Below are 21302 nucleotides of genomic sequence, written 5' to 3'. Positions count from 1 at the left end.
CTCAATATTACGTAACAACCTAAATCGGAAAAGAATTTGAAAAAGAATAGATACATGTATGTGTATAACTGAATCACTTTGCTGTACACCTGAAACCAACACATCATTGTTAATCAACTCTACTCCAATATAAAATAAAAAGTTTAAAAAACAAACAAAAAAACCAGACCTGTAGATCCGTTGTTTCTCCACATCCTCCCCAGGATGGTTGATTGATGGTTTCAAAGAATGGGCCCAAACCCAAGGGGCATTTAGCCCAGCACCCCCAAGGCCCTTATCTTACACCCGTCCCTCCTCCGTGTTTTTTTTAGGTGGTGGGTTTGTTTTCCCTCAGGTGCTCACCCGAGGATGGGCAGTGTGATTGTCGTCCGCATGTCACAGGTCGCAGCTACACTGAGCCAGCGCCCAGCTATTTCTTTGCTCCTTTGAATTTCTACGTCTGCAAGGCAGAGGAAGCCACGCCACTCCAGGGACTGGCTCCTTTGGTTCGTATTTCATTGACTCTCTTTACAGACTTCATTTGAAGCGGTGCGGGTAAATACACACACCCTTGAGATCGTGGGTAAGTTACCCGGAAGAGAGTGGTTTTGCCCACAAACACAGCAGAGTCGATTCTGTCATGGAACTGCAGAGTCTATAAAGTCTTGAGGGCAGAGTCTGCATTTTGTTCATCTTTGTATCCCTGATCTGGTACAGAGCCTGGCACAGAAGTGTGAATTACATTAAGTTGTGATGAAATGGACTTGAGTTTTGCTCTTTCAAGGTACCCATCAGATAGAATGTGTTTATTGAGCATTTCCTGGTCTGTCTCCCTGACAACACTGTAAACCGTAAGAGGGAAGGGAGGATGTGTACCCCATCGCCACTGTTGCTCTAGTGACAAGTCCTATGACTGGTGCATAGTAGGAAGCCATGGATCTCTGCTAATGAACGAATGAATACGGTACTGAGCTAAGTGTAAGATGTGCTCACTGGCCTCCTGAAGCTCGTCTCGGATTAGCAGTCCTCAGTTCTGTTCATAGGAGTGTGTGGTTGGAAATGTCGCTTGGTCTGCTTCATTCTCTACAAGTCAGCAGTCCTGCGGGAGATGCTCCCTAAAAATATTTATCCCAAAGTCTTATGAGGGGGGCAAACCCAGGCATCTGAACCCATCAGAGAAAATACAGGTTAGCCTCCCATAACACTCTTACGCCTTTGACTCCAGCCACAAGCAGGAATGTGACAAAGGAAAAGGCAATGTGAGGCAAACGACTTCAAGGGGAGAAGGCATGTGAAAGTTGATTCTGGAGGTAGGATTTGGATAGAAAATTGGGAACTCATTCCAGGTTCCAGTGACTAAGTCTTTTCCTGAGGTCTCTTCCTTATCTCGACACGACTGGTGGGAGGGATGAAAATACCCCTTAAGAGGCTTGGAATTTGCTGCTTTTTTTTTTTTTTTTTTTTTTTGCGGTACACGGGCCTCTCACTGTTGTGGCCTCTCCCGTTGCGGAGCACAGGCTCCGGACGCACAGGCTCAGCGGCCATGGCTCACGGGCCCAGCCGCTCCGCGGCATGTGGGATCTTCCCGGACCGGGGCACGAACCCGTGTCCCCTGCATCGGCAGGTGGACTCTCAACCACTGCGCCACCAGGGAAGCCCGGAATTTGCTCTTTTACTGACTGAGATTAGGGCAAGAAAAGGAGGCTTGCACTATCCTGACCTAGACTCACAACTGCGGTGGGTGGAGTCAAGATAAAGCAATCCTATGTCTAGATTCTTCTTCATTGCTTTTCGTATTGCAGGTTTATGATGGTAACTGAAAAAAAAAAAAGCTTTGGGAAAAGAATATTGATATCTATATTTAGGCTAAAACTATCATGAAATAATAGGAAAAAAATATATGCATATACATAGTGATCTTGGCCCCTGGCTCCTGACACAGAGCTCCCAAATCCTTTGGACTTTCCTGGGTGATAAGAGTGTCATTTGTTCTGATGAGGTGACTCTGGGTGGGCTCCTGGATGGCTTCAGGATGGTGGCTGGTCACCAGAAAGACCAAGCCATGATTAGAAGCTTGAAACTTTTGCCTCCACCCGCCAGCGTCCAGGAAGGGGAGAGGTGAGGGAGGCTGAGGTAATGATCCATCTTGCGTGTGGGTTGAAGACTCCATCCAATTCCCGAAAGTACTGGGTTCAGAGAGTTTCGAGGTTGGTGACTGTATCTGTGTGCTGGGAGGGTGGTGCATCCCAGCTACAAAGGGACAGAAGCTCCTGTGTGTGGGATCCTTCCGGTCCTATGTACATCTTCGTCTGAGTGTTTATCTGTCTCCTTCATCATATCCTTTATTATATAACAAACCAGTAAATATAAATAAGTGCTTCCCTGAGTTCTCTGAGCCATTCTAGCAAATGATCGAACTCAAGGAGGGGGTCACAGGAACCCCAGTTTATAGCCAGGTGCATAATGCTGAGCTCCAGGCTGAGACTGGCGTACAGAGGGATTAGTTAGCGTCTCTGCCCTCTAGAAGTTTTTAACCATAGCTGATATTTTTCATAGATAGCTCAGGATGGGAGCAGTGCCATGCCACAAGGGGAGAGGCCATAAGTGCGTTAGGATTTTGGAGCCACGACTGATCCTTTACGAATGGGCTTAACACGCGGGTAGAATCATTTGCCTGAGACTAGAAAGCCATGAGCGTTTCCATTGGTGGATGAGGGGAGAAGACAGTCCAACCAGCAAAGTTCTAAGTAACAGCTCAGAGGAGAAACAACGCAGGTGTATTTGCAGGTAGAATAGAAAGTTTATATAGGAAAGAGGTACTGGAAGAGAAAATGAGATTCTCCTATTAAAGAGGCTAAATTTTCTTCTTGGGGCAATGAGAACTCATTGAAACCTTCTGAGCAAAGGCATGACGTGATGAAGACTGTCCTCTGTGCCCTTACGGACACCATCCAGCAGAAGTGGAGCCTGGGGTGGAGGGGCTCAGGGTGCAGTAGTCCAGACAGGGATGGAGAAGGGGCAAGGTTCAGGGAGAAGAGAGAAGATGGGGATGGAGACATGAAAGGACATGAATCCAAGACGCCAGCTTTCAAATAATTGTTTTAATACTCAAATAGGAGAGCTAAGAAGAATGACGGTTAACTTTCTTGGTGGGTCTTCAGAAAGATACCTATATTTGTAGCTACGTCTACCTATCTATCTATCATCTCTCAATCACCTGTTTACCTATTATCTGTCATCTATCATCCATCTGTTCACCTATCATTTACCTACCTGTCTATGTATCTAATCTTTCTTAGTCTGTCTGGGCTGCTAAAAATACCATAGACTGGGTAGCTTATAAACAACATAAACTTATTTCCCACAGTTCTGCAGACTGGAAAGTCTAAGGTCAGGGTGCCTGCAGATTCAATGTCTGAGACCCACTTCCGGGTTCTTAGATGACTGAGTCCTCACATGACCAGGGAGCTTTCTGGGCCTCTTTTATAAGGGTACTAATCCTAATCACCTCCCCCAAACCCCACTTCCTAATACCATCAACTGCGGATTCTATTTCAACATATGAATTGGGGAGAGGGGGAGTGGGATACAAACCTTCAGTCTATGGCAATATCCTTGCTACTCAAAATGTGGTGTGTAGACCAACAATAGTGTCATCACTTGTGGGTTCATTAGACTTGGAGGCTCTCAGGCCCCACCCACACCTATTGAATCCAGTCTACATGTTAGCAAGATCCCCAGGTGATTTGTACACAGTTTGGGAAACACTGGCTTGTTATAGAAACTAACTGTGGTCACAAAAGTTAATATTGATTGAATTTAACATGGTACGGCATTTAATGTAGTATAATATAAAGTTAATTCCATAATATGTTTTCTGTATAAAAGTGGTAAATAGCTTATAATTTTGTGTTACAAGATGAACACAATAGGTGAGAGGAATAAAATGAAGAGGACAAATAAACGTAATCCAGTGTGGCCTGTCCAAAGGGTCCTCATCACACAGGTTGAGGAGCTGGTCGGAGAGCGTGGCTGAGAGTCTGAATAGTGACCACAGAGTATGAGGGTTCCTGAAGTTGACTACAGCTGACCTCAAGGCTGCCTGCTCACGATGAACAACCAGGGCACCTGTGAAGTTAAAAACCTTGACTGTAAAACCAACAATGAAACATCAAGCAGATATCGAGGTCTAGGGTATAGTGAGAATTTGGAAACAAGCAATTGGAGATTCTAGCTGGGTCGGCAGCTGAATGACTAAGGAGATGATATAAAACAGAGTCCCATAAAACCCAGGATTTTAAGGAAACTGGAGTTGCATGAATGCTACTCTGCTCTTTTAATAGTTTGGTTGGTGGAATCTTGCTATCCCGGTATAATCTCTCATGGGAACGTTTAAGACCAGATTCTGCAAAACCATGAGAATCAAAAGAAATTGGAGAGTGTTAAAATTACAACATCTAATAATCTTTGAATCTGTATATCATGCATATTGTTAATATTTTCGAAACACCACAAAACCAGTAGAAAATAAGAAGTGTTTTCAAAGTTTAGAATTGCACTAGTTGAGCAGCCCTTAAAAAGAAAACCCAACACATAGTTTTAGGATCACTAAAAATGTCCCCTTTTCATAGAGAAACAAAAAATTATAAGCTGCCTCTGTGTGTTCTTCCTGAAGCTATTAAGTGAGAGTCATGATTACCTTTTAAAGTACAGTATAGTCTGAAACTCTTGAACTCTGGTAAAATTGGAACTTTTGTTGGTTACTTAAACAGCCGTTTCTTTTTAAGGTACTAGCAACAGCTCTGCCTACATGTGATGTGTATTTCCAGCAACAAGGAGATGATTTCGTAACTGACAAAGGAAGCATAATACTGAAGAGAAATCAGAAGCAAAGCATTCGAGCAGATGAGCAGAGTAAGGTAAATCATTCCTTCAGGGTCGTTGTCTGTTGTACTATAAGCAAATAACCCGGGTAATGCACTTAGAGCCATGCGTGGCCCATGTAAGTGATCAGCCAGTGTAAGTCCTATTATCCTGAAGAATAGAATGAAGGAAAGGAAGAAGCCAGCTCAAAGTAATTCGAGGCTCTGGGGAAAACTTCAATAGCTTTATTTCTCTACAAAATGAAAATTTCTGGAAAATAAGATTTTGGAGAGTTGAAGAGTCAGACTCTGAATGTACACTTTCTTATCATGTTAGAAAGGAGAGATACAGTATTGAGGAATGGCTGTCTTCCCAGTTGGAGAAGAAAGGACATGCTAATGTCCCTGGGGGTGGTGTGTGACTGTGCCCTTGAATCTGAGATGGATGTAGTTGGTCATTGCCGGCGTGAGTGCCAAGGTGACGCCGCCTCCACAGGGCCCTCCTTCCGATGGCTTCAGAAGGCCAGAGGAGACCTGAAGACCTTGTAGCTAGCCAACTAGTATTCACTTGAAGTCAGGGCCACTTTAGGCCTGTTTGTTTGTTTGTTCATTTGTTATGCCGGGGTCTTTACTGAGCACTCCTGTGTGCATATGCACGAAGGGGCATGTTGGAAAAGCAAAGGAAAGCTGACGTTAGCTGTCTTGTTCATAAACCCAGCAGCTGAAGCAGTTCCTTATTCATAAGAGACTTTCTGGAGTGGATGAAATGATTGATTGAATGAAAATGGAAATACCTAGACATAGAGCCTGCCCTTAAGATTATGGTGGGGGAAATGAGCCACGTATACAAACAATGAATGCATGGCAGGGTGGGGTAAGTATCATAAAGAGGTGTACATAATGTGATACGGATTCCACTTAAGGAGAAACACCTCCAACTGAGAGGATAAGAGGAAGGCTTCATAGAAGGTGTTCTTCCTTCCAGGCCCATGTACACCAAGTCACAGAGGCTTTACTCTTTATTCTGCTTGTTTCTGTTCCCATGCCACATGCCCGTGAAGCCTTCTCTGACTCTAGGCATCTCAATCTGAAGTCGACCTGAAAGAGAAAAGTAGAGAGTGCCCTTGCTTGCTGTGGCAGTGATCAGTGAACCTCTAAATTTTACTGTGTATAAGTATTGCCCAGGGAGATTGTTTAGAATGCAGATGCTAGGGCCTTCCACTTGAGATGCTGAATCAGGGAATGTGAGACTAGTCAAGTGTTTTCAGGTAACTCTATACACGGGACTATTGTATTGGATAGTGCAAATATAGAACATTTTTATTATTGTAGAAAGTTCAATTAGGCAGTATTGCTCTAGAGCAATGAGGTTCAAATTGGAACCATCAAAGACTTAGGAAAACATGGGTACATTTTGTGATCTTCATTTGGATTTAAATATTTGAGGTGTTTGGCACAATGATTTAAAAAAAAAAAACCCACACATTTTGGATCATTTGGAGGGAGAAAAGAAATCTACACGTTTGCCGAGCACCCCAAGTGATACGAGTGGTCCCTGGCAGCATTTTGAGAAACACTGCCTACTGCTCAAAGCATCCAGGCCTCCTCTCCTGACTCTTGCCTGAAATGACCACCTCTGTATTACTGACTTGCAAAACTTTTAGCCATCCCTTAAGACCCAATTCAGATTTATCTTTCTCTGACATTCCCTACCCTGACATCTGGATATAATTAATTGTTTCTATCTCTGGAGTCCCATAGGTCAGTAATTTTCATACTACAGGTCATGCCTATTAGTAAGTAGGTCATGAAATCAATTGACTGGATCAGTTTAGTACAACAGAAGAATATAAAACGAGCATTTTTTTGTGAAACTTTTATTTCAGTTTTATGTAAATGTGTGTGTGTGTGTGCACACGCACGTGCGCGCACTGGGTCACTGTCTTTGGTTGGATTCTCTACAATCAGAGACTACAACAGAGATCTGGGTGCATGTGTTTTACTGAGGAAGCACTCATCAGGAGAAACCTGTCAGGGAGGAGGGCAGTAGGCTGGGGAGTGGGGAAAGTGAGGCAAGGATGGCAGCTAGGCCTTGCCTGGGTCTAGCCTTGCCTTATCCCCTGGGGAAGCTGTGAAGCAGAAATTGCACCACAGAGTTGTCCCCCATTGAGGCCCTAGGGCTGTCTTCTCATGTCAGGCAGACATGGCTGTAGGCTGCCAGGGCAGATGGAGATCACGGCCCAGGTGAGGTGGCTCACCTCAGCCAAGGGCAGTTCTCAAGAGAAGGGAGCAGTGGTGAGACCAGCAATCCCAGGAGCTGGTGGCGTAATAGAGTGGCCCAGTCAAGGGGACCAGGCAGTACACTAACAGCACAGACCCAAGTTCACTCCTGGCATGCTCAGACCCATGTGCAGGGCCAGGGCAAAATAAAAATTAAAATGCAGGGCCCCTTATTCAGAAATTAGGGAAAGGGCCCTTGAAGATAGTAAAGTATAAAGCTTTTTACTTTCCTCCATAGTCTCTCTCAACTTGTCAAAATATTTTTATGTGCTATTTAATGTCACTCTAAAGAAATATTAAAAATTTAAATTATTAACCTGAACTATACTGTTTATCTCTATAGCATGCAGTGCCAATTTTAACTGCAAACCTAAGAAATTCACGGTCACTGGGAGTGACAATGAGCTTGGCTACTCCTACTTGGTTCCGAAACCCATGCTTTTTCCCTGCTGGGGACACAGCATCACATAAAGACCATTGGTTTAAGGAGTAAATAACATCTAGAAGAAAACTGCCCCATCTCACAGGGTGTCATTTCCAAGCTCGTGAAACTAATGCATCTTTTAGGGGCCCCATCCCACTGCCATCTCAGGTCAGCATCTTCTGGATGCCGTGGTTTGTGTAGGAACAGTGGATCCCAAAGTCACGTGACCACTGATACACTTCTTTTACTGTAAAGTGGATCCCTTGGCTGAGGAAGCTGTGTTGTACGACATTGGCGAATTAGACACTCTTTGAGCTGTCAGAGTGGTGCTGACCAAGGCCATAGAGTGTCCGATTCTCACTGTGGGACACCACATGACATCGCCTTAGACCAAGGGATCCAATTCACTATCCTTCAGTATAGGGAGTCAGTGTCATATTTTGTAGAACATCTGGATGGTCCAGATTCTTTGGGGCTATACTGTTACAGAGAGCAGGAGAATTAATAGCCTTGGGGCAAGACGACATATACACGACCGCCCATCCCAAGCGAATACAAATTGCTTCTGTTTCTTCTTCCTCATGGAGATGGAAGAAAACACATTTTGCATTTCAATAGCTGCGTATCATGCACCAGGGTGGTGGTAACCGGCTCTGGTCATGATACTCCTTCCAGCAGGACAGCTGCCAATTGGGGCTACAACTTAGTTATATTAGTATAAAATTTGTAATGGGGATATGATATGAGACCCACCACCAAGTCTTGAGAGTGGCACTTTGAGAATGCCTCTGATTTGCAATATTGCTTTTTATTTACTACCTTGGCTTGGTGGTGGTGGGGAGGGCAATGGAGGGTGGGCATTTCACAAGGTTTTACTCGGCCTTTCCTACTATAGGAGCACTAACATCAACGCCAACTGCTAAGCAGGTCCATTCCAATACATATACAAGAATTAGAGGAAACAATCAATGGTTCAGTAAACCCAGAGAACTGACTGTGAAAAGAACCTAAGTCAGATCTCCATTTACTACCTGACCCTCATATGCCCTGTTCTAACGGGGACCATGATGACACTTCGGGTACATGGTTCTCAGTATCAACTCAGATCCTGTATCCATTAGCCCTCGAAAGATCTAGGCATTTCTGCTTCCCCAATAGACTAGTAAATAAACATAGATCTCTTTGAGAGATAAGTGAGAGAATTAACACTTGCTGTGGTGTTGAAGAGTCTTTCCTCCTTGGGACCCAGCCTCTCATTCAGTCACTGGGGTCTGAGTCTGAGAATTTGCTCAGCTCTATAAATTGGGGAAAGGATTATGTTCTTCTGTTGAGGTGGCTGAACTCAGCCTTCTGCCAGTTCATACTTGATCACTTTGGAGTACACATGTTAGGCAATATTTTGTCGACTAGGTGCATCATGTTCTATTAGTCATCTCCACAGAAGATTCCTGTAGGTCAGGCCCCCTTGTCTCCTATTCCAACCTCGCTGACCATTATAATTATACCCATCTTGCTTTTGAGAGTTAAATGCTCCCCAACCCTTGACAGTCTGCGATCCTGTCCACTGCACTGATACTGAGGAGCTCAATTTTGTAATGGTTTAGGCTACCAGCCTACAGAGGGTACCCTATCCTCTGTGATGCTGGTGGCCCCTCACCAGTTCATTCCTCGCTGTCTTGAAAAATGGACAAGGAATATAGTCAGCTGATGGGTTTTCCAGCCTTGCGTCTTACACCCATTCAAGCATGCCTAGTTCTTTGAGCCTTATAACCCATCCTCCCCAGCCTGCTACAGCAGTTCTGGCAGCTCTGCTTCGTTACTCTGGACCACAGCTTTCGCCAAGCATCTCGCAGGGCTCCAGGGCCCTTGCCAGGCTGCTAAATCCTTTATCACCGGTGACCCCAAACTAACAAACTCTCCTTACCTGATTGCATATTCTGTCCCCTTGGTCTGGCACCCCTCACGATCCACGCCCAGCCATCCTCTCCCAGTTGCTACTTGTTCGTGTTAACCAGGTCCTTCTCGGAGATGCAGCCCTTTCCCATCAGATCATGCTGCAACGTGACCCTAATTATCAGGCAAGTGGTCAGGAGGGGCAGATCCTCAGGAATGCACACGTTTTCTTTTAAGGTACCTGCATCATTTGAGATTTCTGCCTCGTCTCCAAATGTGGCAGGGATGGAGGGGGGCGAGGATGGAGGGGGGGGCCTCTATTTTCTAATAAGTGTGAGTGGATTACTTCTATAGTCCAGGAGTGCTCAGGAGAACCTCAAGGTTCACGATTCTTATGTGCATCACCCATGCCTCAAGATCCCCCTGCTTCCCTGTGAAGGGAGGGCCTGACTTGGGCATAGGTGACTTACCCAGGCTGAGAACTCAGCCTTCCCTGAAGTTCCGCAGCTCTTCCAATTAAGTCTTGTGCCTGGTCTCTAGCTCTTCCTGCCCTCTCACTAAAGGAGATGAGTTTCTTTAAATGCTGCCAGGGAACCCTTCTGATTCTCACACTTGACTCTAAGTTGCTGATCGATTGCCCTGAGCCTGCCATCGTCTTTCATCAAATGCGTCAGTGATGTACAACAATAGCCACCCATGTCCACATTCCTTATCACTACTCTTTCCCCGTATCAGAAATCTTGCTCAAGTCAGTGCCTCCCCTTCGCCCTCTATCCTGTCCCAGGTGGCCACAGATGACTGTTTTAGCAACGGCTCTGCTGCTACACGAGGGTCATCAACACGTTACCCGCTGGGTTCCTCATTGCCAGCCGAACAGTAAATGACCCACATCCAGGAAGGCACCTTAGAGTCTACACTGTCTGCTACCAACTGTCTCAGGTCAGCGGCCCTAGAAACAGCCTAAGACCGGATTCAGGTGCATGTAATTTATGAAGGCAGTGTTCTTCGGGAAAACTCTTTAAGAAAGTGAAGGAAACATGAGAAGAGGAAAGAGTCAGAGGTGGTCTCAGGTAAGACAAAACTTGGATTGATCCACAGAGAAAGTCAGAAACATAAACTGCAGATACATTTGTCCTGCCCCTTGAGACGACAGGGCCAGCCTTTCATAACCTCCTATCAGGTAGTCTTTGGCTGTGAGCTACCCCAGGGGTAGGAGTAGGCAGTTGGGGTGTGCGAGGGCAGTTCTCCGGAGAAGGGGGGCAATTGTGAGCTGTTAGAAACCACACACACGCACACACGCAACTGGGAGATGGGTATACAAACCAAGGAAAGGGGGATCCCAGGGTGGGCGGGGTGGGGGGGGTACCTATAGTGTCTGTTGCAAATTCCAGAGTACTTCTTTTAAAGTTTGAAAAATGTTGCATAGAGATGAGTTTACATACACCTCCGTCTCATTTCTTATTTACCTTTCCGTCTCCCACGCAAGATTCTAAACCCCTCTGTGGCTGGGAATCTGTCCTATTCGTATATGCATTCCTGATTCAGAGGCGGGGGTTGAATTGTTACTAAATGAACATTTGTCAAATGAAGAGCAGTTTGTGGTAGATCACAGAGCAACTTGAACTCCAGGCTAAGTAATTTGGGCATGATGCTCTTGGCAGTGAGAGAGCGTTTGAAATGCTTGTTGGCAGCAGTGTGCGGTATGTATTGGACTAGGGAGATCACGGAGAGAACAGCCAAGAGACTGTTGCAGCAATACAGGCAGAAAGTAACAAGAGGCAGCGTTCCGGTGGAGGCTGGAAGTGTCGAGAGGCAGATGCAAAAGTCATCAAGGAAGTATTATCTATAGGGTCCAGATGGCCCCAGGCTGACATCCAGCATGAGACCGGCAGGGCTGCTAATCGATCAAGTGTGTGAGCAGTTTTGTACTTACGTGCCCCCAAGCAGATGGGAGAAGATCATTTCTCATATTTGCATGGAAGAAACATCTAAAAAAAAAAAAAAATCTGGGTGGGTTTTATCATTGTCATGCACAATTAGGCAAAATCCATGAAGTGTAGGCATGGGAATATTTTCTTGCCCTCCGTATTTTAGCCAGAACTCCACAGTCAGATCTGAGAAAAGCCAAGGTCACCAATGTGGAATCACTCAGTACATGACACGTGGAGTACATAGTGTACTGGCCAGTGGCAGTGCTTTCCAAGTGATTTTTCTATACAGTAACATATGTTCCAAAGCTGCAGATTCAGCACGTCTTTCTCTGCTGTGTGCTGGACTGTATCCTTGTTGGAATAATTTATTCGGGACTCAGATGGATCATATACACATCAAGAAACCCGTGGGGGAAAAAAAAAGAAACCCGTGGGTTTTGTTTTTGTTTTTGTTTTTTTCCCCCGTGAACTCTTCCAGCCTTTCACTCTAGGCAAAGTTGTGTTTATTCCTCTCTGGCCAGCTGCCTGCTGTTTCTGTCGTTCTCCGAGGGCCAGTTCCTGGGGTGCCTGTTACGTGGATGGGACCTGGATTTGCCAGGGTTCTCGCTGGGCCCGGCTTGAGATTTGCTGCGGGGAACATCCCCATTCCCATGGATTTTGCTGTTGCCATTCGCTATGAAGCTCAGGTACCCTTTACTCCACTTCCACGGTGGTGGTTCCGAGCTGACTGAAATACATTCTCGAGCTAAGTGTTTCCATTCCAATCTTGCCTGTGTTCATCTTAACAGGATTTGCAAAAAGTCGAACATCTGGAGAGCATTATAAACCAAAGGGTTTCCTAAAGATATTAAAGCAACACAGCCATACGCACACACGCCTTATTCTGTGGAGAGAAGCTAAAGCTGGGGCTATAGATTTAAGATACTAGTTCTAGGGAAGTGGTGATGGAATGTTTGTATAAGGACAATAAGTAACTAAAATAATGCAAATCCTGCCCTCCTGGGACTTTTTTTTCCTAAAAATGTAATAAACCTGTGTAGAGATTCAGACTTATAGGGATGCAGTACAGGCATTTATTTGCACTTGGATTTTACCAGGAAACGAGAAAAGCTAAAAGCAGCCTGCGCTTCTTGCCTGCTACCTTTCTAGCCTTCCCCCACCCTTTGAGAAATATCTAAGAGGAAGAGAAACCAAATTAGAAAAACACTTGACCTAGAGCAGTGGCTCCTAACCCTTTCTTTGGATAACCTTCTCTTTGATGATCTGAAACCCCACAGACCATCTGCCCTGGAAAATATTTTATATGGCTGGGGGTGGCCTCAGAGCCCCCAGAGTCTCTCTAGGGACCACATTCTGGAAGGGCTCACTTTCTATGGTATGACCAGAGCTGATGATCTGCCTTGAAACTCTTAACATGACATTGTTCTCAATTTCTCACTTACACGTGAAAGGCAAAGGACTTCAGGGAACTTTGACCTGGTGAGTATGACAAAGTCATTTTTTTTTTTACATATGTGTATATACACATAAATATATTTAATTTTTGTATAGAGAGAACACATCTCTGATAGCTTTAAAAAGCTTTTCCTAATTGTAAGCCTTCCAGAGTTTAGGTAATTAGCATATGCGCCCGCTCGCTCGCTGTCTATCTATATATATGTGTGTGTGTATGTCTATATATGTATGTATTTATACAGATACGTATAAATAGATCTAATATAATAACATAAACTTACATAATAATGTATATGCACTAATATGAAAGAAATATATCTTTTTGTGAAGGATTTTTTTGTTTCTGTGATCCAGGAACATGATTTTTTAAAAAATATCTTTATTGGAGTATAATTGCTTTACAAAGTTGTGTTAGTTTCTGTTGTACAACAAAGTGAATCAGCTATAAGTATACATATATCCCCATATTCCCTCCCTCTTGAGCCTCCCTCCCACCCTCCCTATCCCACCCCTCTAGGTGGTCACAAAGCACTGGGCTGATCTCCCTGTGCTGTGCGGCAGCTTCCCACTAGCTATCTGTTTTACGTTTGGTAGTGTATATATATGGCCATGCCACTCTCTCACTTTGTCCCAGCTTACCCTTCCCCCTCCCTGTGTCCTCAAGTCCATTCTCTACATCTGCGTCTTTATTCCTACCCTGCTACTAGGTTCATCAGTACCGTTTTTTTAGATTCCATATATGTGCATTGGCATACAGTATTTGTTTTTCTCTTTCTGACTTTACTTCACTCTGTATGACAGACTCTAGGTCCCTTCACCTCATTACAAATAACTCAATTTCATTCTTTTTTATGGCTGAGTAATATTCCATTGTATATATGTGCCACATCTTATTTATCCATTCATCTGATGATGGGCATTTAGGTTGCTTCCATGTCCTGCCTATTGTAAATAGAGCTGCAATGAACCTTGTGGTTCATGACTCTTTCTGAATTATGGTTTTCTCAGGGTATATGCCCAGTAGTGGGATTGCTGGGTCATATGGTAGTTCTTTTTGTCGTTTTTTAAGGAGCCCCCATACCATTCTCCATAGTGGCTGTATCAATTTGCATTCCCACCAACAATGCAAGAGGGTTCCCTTTTCTCCACACCCTCTCCAGCATTTACTGTTTGTAGATTTTTCGATGACGGCCATTCTGACTGGTGTGAGGTGATACCTCATTGAAGATTTGATTTGCATTTCTCTAATGATTAGTGTTGTCGAGCATCCTTTCATGTGTTTATTGGCAGTCTGTATGTCTTCTTTGGAGAAACGTCTATTTAGGTCTTCTGCCCAGTTTTGGGTTGTTTTTTTGATATAGAGCTACATGATCTGCTTATACATTTTGGAGATTAATCCTTTGTCAGTTGCTTCATTTGCAAGTGTGTTCTCTCATTCTGAGGGTTGTCTTTTCATCTTGTTTACGGTTTCCTTTGCTGTGCAAAAGCTTTTAAGTTTCATTAGTCTCATTTGTTCATTTTTTATTTTATTTCCATGACTCTAGGAGGTGGCTCACAAAGATCTTGCTGTGATTTGTGTCAAAGAGTGTTTTTTCCTATGTTTTCCTCTAAGAGTTTTATAGTGTCTAGCCTTACATTTAGGTCTTTAATCCATTTTGAGTTTATTTTTGTGTATGGTGTTAGGAAGTCAGGAACATGATGATTTAGTCGACTCTTTGGGAGACAGAGGTTAAAGATTAGACCTGTCGGAGTGCCAGGGTTTTTCTCTAGACCCAGGAATTACATCTATGGCCAGAAACAACATTCTTTCTATCTGGATCACAATTCAAACACCAGAGAGTTGAGCCTGAGAACGAACCTCTTCTCTCAACTCCAAAATTCTGTTTTCTGAGCGGGCCGTGGGTTGCAAATTTATCCCATGCATTCTCCATTAGGAATATGTTGGTGCATGCATCCTCGCAGGGACGTGCTCTTACGTGATGCCTGTCTAGTCTGCAGATGACTGGACTGTCCAGATGGTGGTTAACCTGGCCGGAGGGAGCGATCACAGTGCACGCAAGACCCCACAGCCAAAGCCTCAGCCTTTACCAGCAGCTTCCAGGTATGCGGGGGGCGTGTCCTCAAACGTTGAACGTTTCTTAGAATGTTGTTCATCTATCAGGAATTTGTATCCAGGAACTAAGTGAGAGTAGAGATGTATCAAAGGAGACACAATGTTTATTAAGTGTTTACTATGTGCTATGCTCTGCTTTACATTCATACCGCGTTGAGTCTTGCTAACAACTCAAGGAGGTAGGTTTTGTCTTCATCAGATGAGGAGGAAATTGAGAACGAGAACACTCTGAGCACTTGCCCAAGTCTTATAGCTAATGTGTAGAAGTACCAGGGCTCCAGCCCAGATATCCTGACCCTAGATCTTGAATGTTTGTTTCCCATTCCCCAGATGCCTGGAGATGTGAGAAAATGAAATGCTACGAGAATAAGAGGGCAGTATTCAGCTTGAGTTATCTCAACAGCTGAGAGTCTAGTTTTGAGGCCACTAATTTTGCATTGGAGATTTGTGGCTGACGAGAACAGAGACCCTTTTGATATTAGCCTGATAGATGGGATGAAGGACCTTTGCTCCATCCTTTTCCCAGAGTAGTCATGACAAATCACGGCCAGTTTCCAAAGGTTTGCTGTTTGGCACAACCCTACGGAAGAGCCACAGAGAATCTTGAGTGTGAACTGACTGTCCACCCAACGCACCTGAGCTGGTCTGGACCTCAACCCGGTCTCCATCCCACAGTGGCACCCACTTCACGGCACATGTGAAACACACCAAATATGATGGCCGCTTAGCTTATATAACTGTACTTTTGTCACTGAATTTTTGCTTTATTTCTCTTAGTACAGAATCATGCTGCTTCCCACACCCATCTGTTTAGAACCAGATGTACAATATTCCATAGATGTCTATTTTCCCCAGCCTTTGGAAGGAGAATTCCAGGCTCATTCACACATTGAATTGATTCTGTAAGTATAACAGACTCTTGGGTGTGCTTCCTTCTGAAATGAGCTCCATTCTAATTCTAAAAGTAGGCTTGTACTTTGAAGTGTTTCATGAGAAATAGAAAAGTATTTGTTTCATTATAAAAATCACCTACTCTATATAAAGGTCATCTAATAGCAATGGCAAATCGTCCAGAATAGTATGTACCGGCCATGGTTTGAAGTGTTTTCCATATTCTGTTAGTTAGACTTCACATCTACTCTATGAGTTAAGTACTGTCATTATTCCCATTTTACAGACGACAGAACCGAGGCACAGAGTCACAAAGCTAGTGAATGAGGAGTGAGAAATCAGAGCCAGAAGGCCTGATTCACACATCCCTGCCTGGAGCCACTGCTGTGCCCTGGCACTGCAGAAAGTCTGGGGAGAAATTCCAACAATCATTAATTATTATCAGCTTACAAGTTCCCATTTATTGCATATTATGTTTTCATATCATTGTAATCAGAGTGCTTAGACAAGATTGTACATGGCTTTTTTTCACTTCCTATTATATCATCAGTGTTTTCTTATTATGCTTATGTAATCTTACCATTCTTAGGAAGCATGCATAGTATTTCCTTAAGTGGCTTCTTTTTTTAAAATTCATTTATTTATTTATTTTTGGCTGTGTTGGGTCTTTGTTGCTGTGCTCGGGCTTTCTCTAGTTGCAGTGAGCGGGGGCTACTCTTCGTTGCGGTGCGTGGGCTTCTCATTGCGGTGGTTTCTCTTGTTGCAGAGCACCGGCTCTAGGCACGTGGGCTTCAGTAGTTGTGGCACGCAGGCTCAGTAGTTGTGGCTCACAAATTTGGGCCACAGGCATTCCTTCCAAACTCTCACTCTGTGCACAACTTCAGGCCCAGGCCTGTCCCTGGGCAGAGTTTGGACATTGAATAAATTTACTTAATGTACTTATCTATTCCCCTACTTGTGGTCATTTAAGTTGCTTCTATTTTTTCTACTCTGTGTAGTTGGTATATTTTTTAAACATTTGAAAATACAGTCCTACTTTACCCAGGGTTTTATGGTTCTTGAAATAATGTGTCATATTAATTTCTGGAAGGTATTAATTAATTTATATGTCAGTTAATTTTCAGGATCATCAATAATTTATGAAAGTGCCGGTTTCATTCCACCTTTAGCAGAATTGTAGAGAATTGTGTGGGACTTTTCTAAAGTACTTTTGTGGATAAAATGGAATTGCTTTGTTAAAATTGCATTTTTAAACATTTGTAACAATCTTCTAATATTGTGATTTAATAAGCAAACTACGGCCCTATGAAGTTTTATTGGAACACAGCCACGCCCATACATTTACATATTATCTACACTGCTTTCAAGCTGCAAAGACACCTATTTGCAAGAGACCTTATGACCGCAAAGCTCAAAATATTTCTTCTCTGGCCTTTTATAGGAAGTTTGTCAACCCCTGATTTAATGAACTATATCCACATTTTGTGTATTGTGTCTTTAAAGTTCAGTTTTTAACTATTGAACCTTTTTAATTTATACCCTAGAACTTTTTAATTTCAACATCTACTATAGAATTTAGTATGAGGCAGGTATATCTTAGATTTTATTCAATAAGTTCAGCTTTTATAACATGAAAAAAAGCCATTGTTTTAAGATGATTTTACCAAAGGTGAGGTTGCAAGATATAGGAAAGGAAGGAAGGAAAGAGAGGGAGGGAGGGAGGAAAGAAAGATACAGGGTACCCAGTTAAATTTGAATATCATATAAATATGTCCCAAATACTGCCCTAAAATATTACATTATACATACTAAAAAATTATTCATTGTTTCTCTGAAATTCAATAGAATTGAAGTGGAAAGTAGAAATGTAAAGTGGGAAATGTGGGAAATGTAAACTCTCATGATTTCCCTGTCCATATAACTCATGTTCTCTACCGAGGAGCTTTAAATAGAACTGTGCTCATGACCAACGTGTGAGTTACAAAGAACGAGACTCAAATCCAACAGGTTTTAATTCAGGAAAAAAAGCTAAACCCAGGCAGAGTAAAGAAAGGGAAAGGAAGAAAATAAGGATTCCTAATCACCAAGCGATGTTATTATTGTATCATAACAGTCATGAAACTCAAATTTATGAGAGCCAAGTACTCCTCTTTTTAAATCCATGTCCTAAATATTTCTAAACTTCGTAAAAACCAGAGATACTCACTGGATGCTGTGTTAGATGCATCCATCCAAATTGTCCATTCATCACCCCTTCTCTGAGGGTATGTGGGCCGGGCACTGTGCTGGTTCCTGGGGATTGGGGGTAAAATCTGGTTCTTGACCTCAAGGCGTCCTCAGCCTGACACAGAAGACAGGCATGTAAACAAAATCATTGCAATGATGTTTGCTGCAGAATATAAATGGATAATTTGAAATGAACTTAAAATATGTCCATTTGGTCAATTATCAAGCAATCGTTCTCCTTATATATAGCCATGAAAACCCTGAAACCAAAATAGAAATTAAGAGAGCACCCCAATCTTGGCAAACTGTCCAAACTCCCAGAAGAGGCCCTAGCTCCGCAGTTGAGGTCAGATTTCCTACAAGCAGGGACTCAGGTTGGCCTGGGTTATTGAGGGCATGCTTGCAGTGGGGGGGGGGGGAGCCCGGCAAGAATGTGGTCTCCAGGGGGCCCTGGAGCATGAATTGCACCACAGGGTTGGTTCCACCTGGAGGCGAAGGGGTGGGGCCTTGTGTGCCCACGTCATCATCAGCTACCCAACTCCCCAACCCCCCAGAGTATGCACTCACTTGGCTAGGTCCAATTTTCTGGAGAAGGGGACAGCTGTGAGCTTTTAGCAGCCAATGCCACAGCAGCTGGTGGATGGGAGGATCCAGGCAGGGCACCTGCAGTGAACCCTAGAGTCCCTGACCCAGGGTGGCAGTAGGAGAAAGTCGTTACACATTTTATGATTCAGCCTAAAGCAGTTTTGCTGCTTTGGGAAGATACTCGATTGTTTGGAACTGACCCTTTCAAAGTTCATTCTTCTCTGCAGCCAGATTAACATTTGCATCTGAGACTGAGATGCATTACCAAGAAGACCAGAGGAAAGCTTTGTCATCCTTCTGCACAAGTATCTTTTGTTTGGCAGCCATAGTGAGATGGTTGGGGTTTTTTTTCGGTCGCCCTGATTACATGATATGTGTGCCCATAAAAATGTGCTGAGAGTCAAACATAAATTATGCATTCTAGAACATAAAACTGCCATTCTTCTTTTAAACCATGGGTTGGATGACACTTGGTAAACATGAAGCCCCTAAAAGTTTCTAGGAGAAGTGAGTCATGGCATTACAAAATCCTATCGCTGATAGACACGGACTCTTGTCATCTGCTCTGTCGTCTTGGTGCCAGGAATGGCCAGCTCTAAACCGGCTGAGACCAAGAACTGTAAACAATTTGTCCCTGATTGCCTGCCCTCACCACCAAGCCTAGCCCATCTGGCTTCCTTCTAGATGTCACCCTGCTTGGTTTGTGTTTGGAGAATGCAGAGTCATTTTAGTATCAAAGATACAATACTGGGAATGTATGTATACTTCTTTACAATTTTTTTTTTTTTTTTTTTTTTGTGGTACACGGGCCTCTCACTGTAGTGGCCTCTCCCATTGCGGAGCACAGGCTCCGGACACGCAAGCTCAGCGGCCATGGCTCACTGGCCCAGCCGCTCCGCGGCATGTGGGATCTTCCCAGACCGGGTCACGAACCCGTGTCCCCTGCATCGGCAGGCGGACTCTCAACCACTGCGCCACCAGGGAAGCCCTACTGCACAATTTTTAGTAAGCAGTTACTGTAAATTAACCACTTGGGCAGGCACAGGGTAAACGAGACCAACACCTTCCCTGCCCCTCCAGGGCTGATGCTCTAAAGGGGAGATGCAGGCAGTTACACGGGAAATGACAACACAGTGTGACAGATACTGGAAACTGTGACAGGTCGTTTGGTGTGGCTCGGACAGTGGCTCTCAATGTCATCTGACACAACCTTCCTTTTTTTCCTCCCCCCTTGAACCCACTCTTGTAATTGAGATCACACGCCTGGTCTGAGAACTTGCTGGAGCTCAGGTTCTTCATGTCTCTTTGCGGAAAGAATGTAGTGAGAGACAAAGTGATTGATTAGAAGTAGATTTATTTAGAGTGGTACACATTCCATAGACAGGAGGCAGTCCATCTCAAAAGGCAAGAGCAGCCCCAGGGCATGGAGTCGTCTTGGAAAGTGAGAGTGGCCCTGGGAGAGAAACACTCCACAGACTGTGGGCCATCTCAGAAGTCTAGTGGCCCCAACCTTCCCTTTTTATTACAAATATTGATTAGTTTGTAACCCTCTTTCCTACCCTGCAATGAAATTCACAGGCGTTAGAGCCTACCTGCACACATAACTTCCAAATAATATCAATGTTATGTGCAAACACAATAAAAGGGAAGTAATTTATGAGGAAATAATATGTACTTCAATACATACGTGTACCAACATGAACACACCGGGAGTCATACTGAAGTACAGAGATGCTCAAACACGTAGATTCACTACATACGAGATAGCCATGCAAGCAGGTGTGTTGTAAACATGGTTATCGTGTTTTAAAAACACAGAGTAAGGTTTTCAACTCATCATCATAAGCACGGAATCCTCCTTCATGGATGTTCAGTGAAATATTCAAAAGCTGTCGGAGGCATGCGATGATTTTCCTTGTTATGAGAATGTCTAGCATGTCTGATCCCCACCCACTAAATGCCAGTAACACACCTCACCTAATAGCCATGACAACCAAAAACACCCCTTGGAATTTCTAAAATGCTCCCTGGGGGTGAGTACCTCATATTGAGAACCACTGAGCTGAGAGGTTGGGGGGTAGCAGAATGGAAACTGAATCACTGGGCTGTACACCTGAAACTAACACATTGTAAATCAACTGTGCTTCAGTAACAACAGTGTCTTTCTTGCAGTACTTCTCAGAGGTTTAATACGTTAATCTGTACTGTGAATCTCCAGGAGGCAGATAGTTTGATGTAGAACAGCACTGTTCATATGTAATTGAAAAAGATAAAACTTTCTAAAGGAGAGTTTGAGTTCCACAGTAATACTACAGAGTGCAACGTCTAAGCCATAATTTCTTTCTTTATTGGAGTATAATTGCTTTACAATGGTGTTAGTTTCTGCTTTATAATAAAGTGAATTATCTATACATATACATATATCCCGATATCTCCTCCCTCTTGTGTCTCCCTCCCACCCTCCCTATCCCACCCCTGTAGGGGGGTCACAAAGCACCAAGCTGATCTCCCTGTGCTATGTGTAAGCCATAATTTCTTAATCTATCACAAGTAGCCTAGTTAAAACTCTTTCAAATCTAAGACAAATTGATTAACAAGTAAAAAATATAGTAATAAAAAGAGAAAACCTTATTTTCTTTGCCATAAGTCAATAAATGTAAATA

At 43.6% G+C, this 21302-nt stretch overlaps 1 protein-coding gene across 1 annotated transcript in view; it reads left to right on the top strand.

Annotated features, from left to right (window-relative positions):
- Positions 1 to 21302, top strand: part of LAMB4 (laminin subunit beta 4) — a 112550-nt gene that overhangs the window by 43562 nt on the left and 47686 nt on the right. Inside the window, 4 exon segments of the mRNA XM_060156210.1 lie at positions 335 to 485; positions 11861 to 12055; positions 14816 to 14925; positions 15720 to 15843. Of these exon segments, the coding sequence (XP_060012193.1) occupies positions 335 to 485; positions 11861 to 12055; positions 14816 to 14925; positions 15720 to 15843 (580 nt within the window).

Source organism: Lagenorhynchus albirostris, chromosome 8 (assembly GCF_949774975.1).
Source record: "Lagenorhynchus albirostris chromosome 8, mLagAlb1.1, whole genome shotgun sequence".
NCBI lineage: Eukaryota > Metazoa > Chordata > Mammalia > Artiodactyla > Delphinidae > Lagenorhynchus > Lagenorhynchus albirostris.
This window is presented reverse-complemented; position numbering and strand designations above follow the sequence as displayed.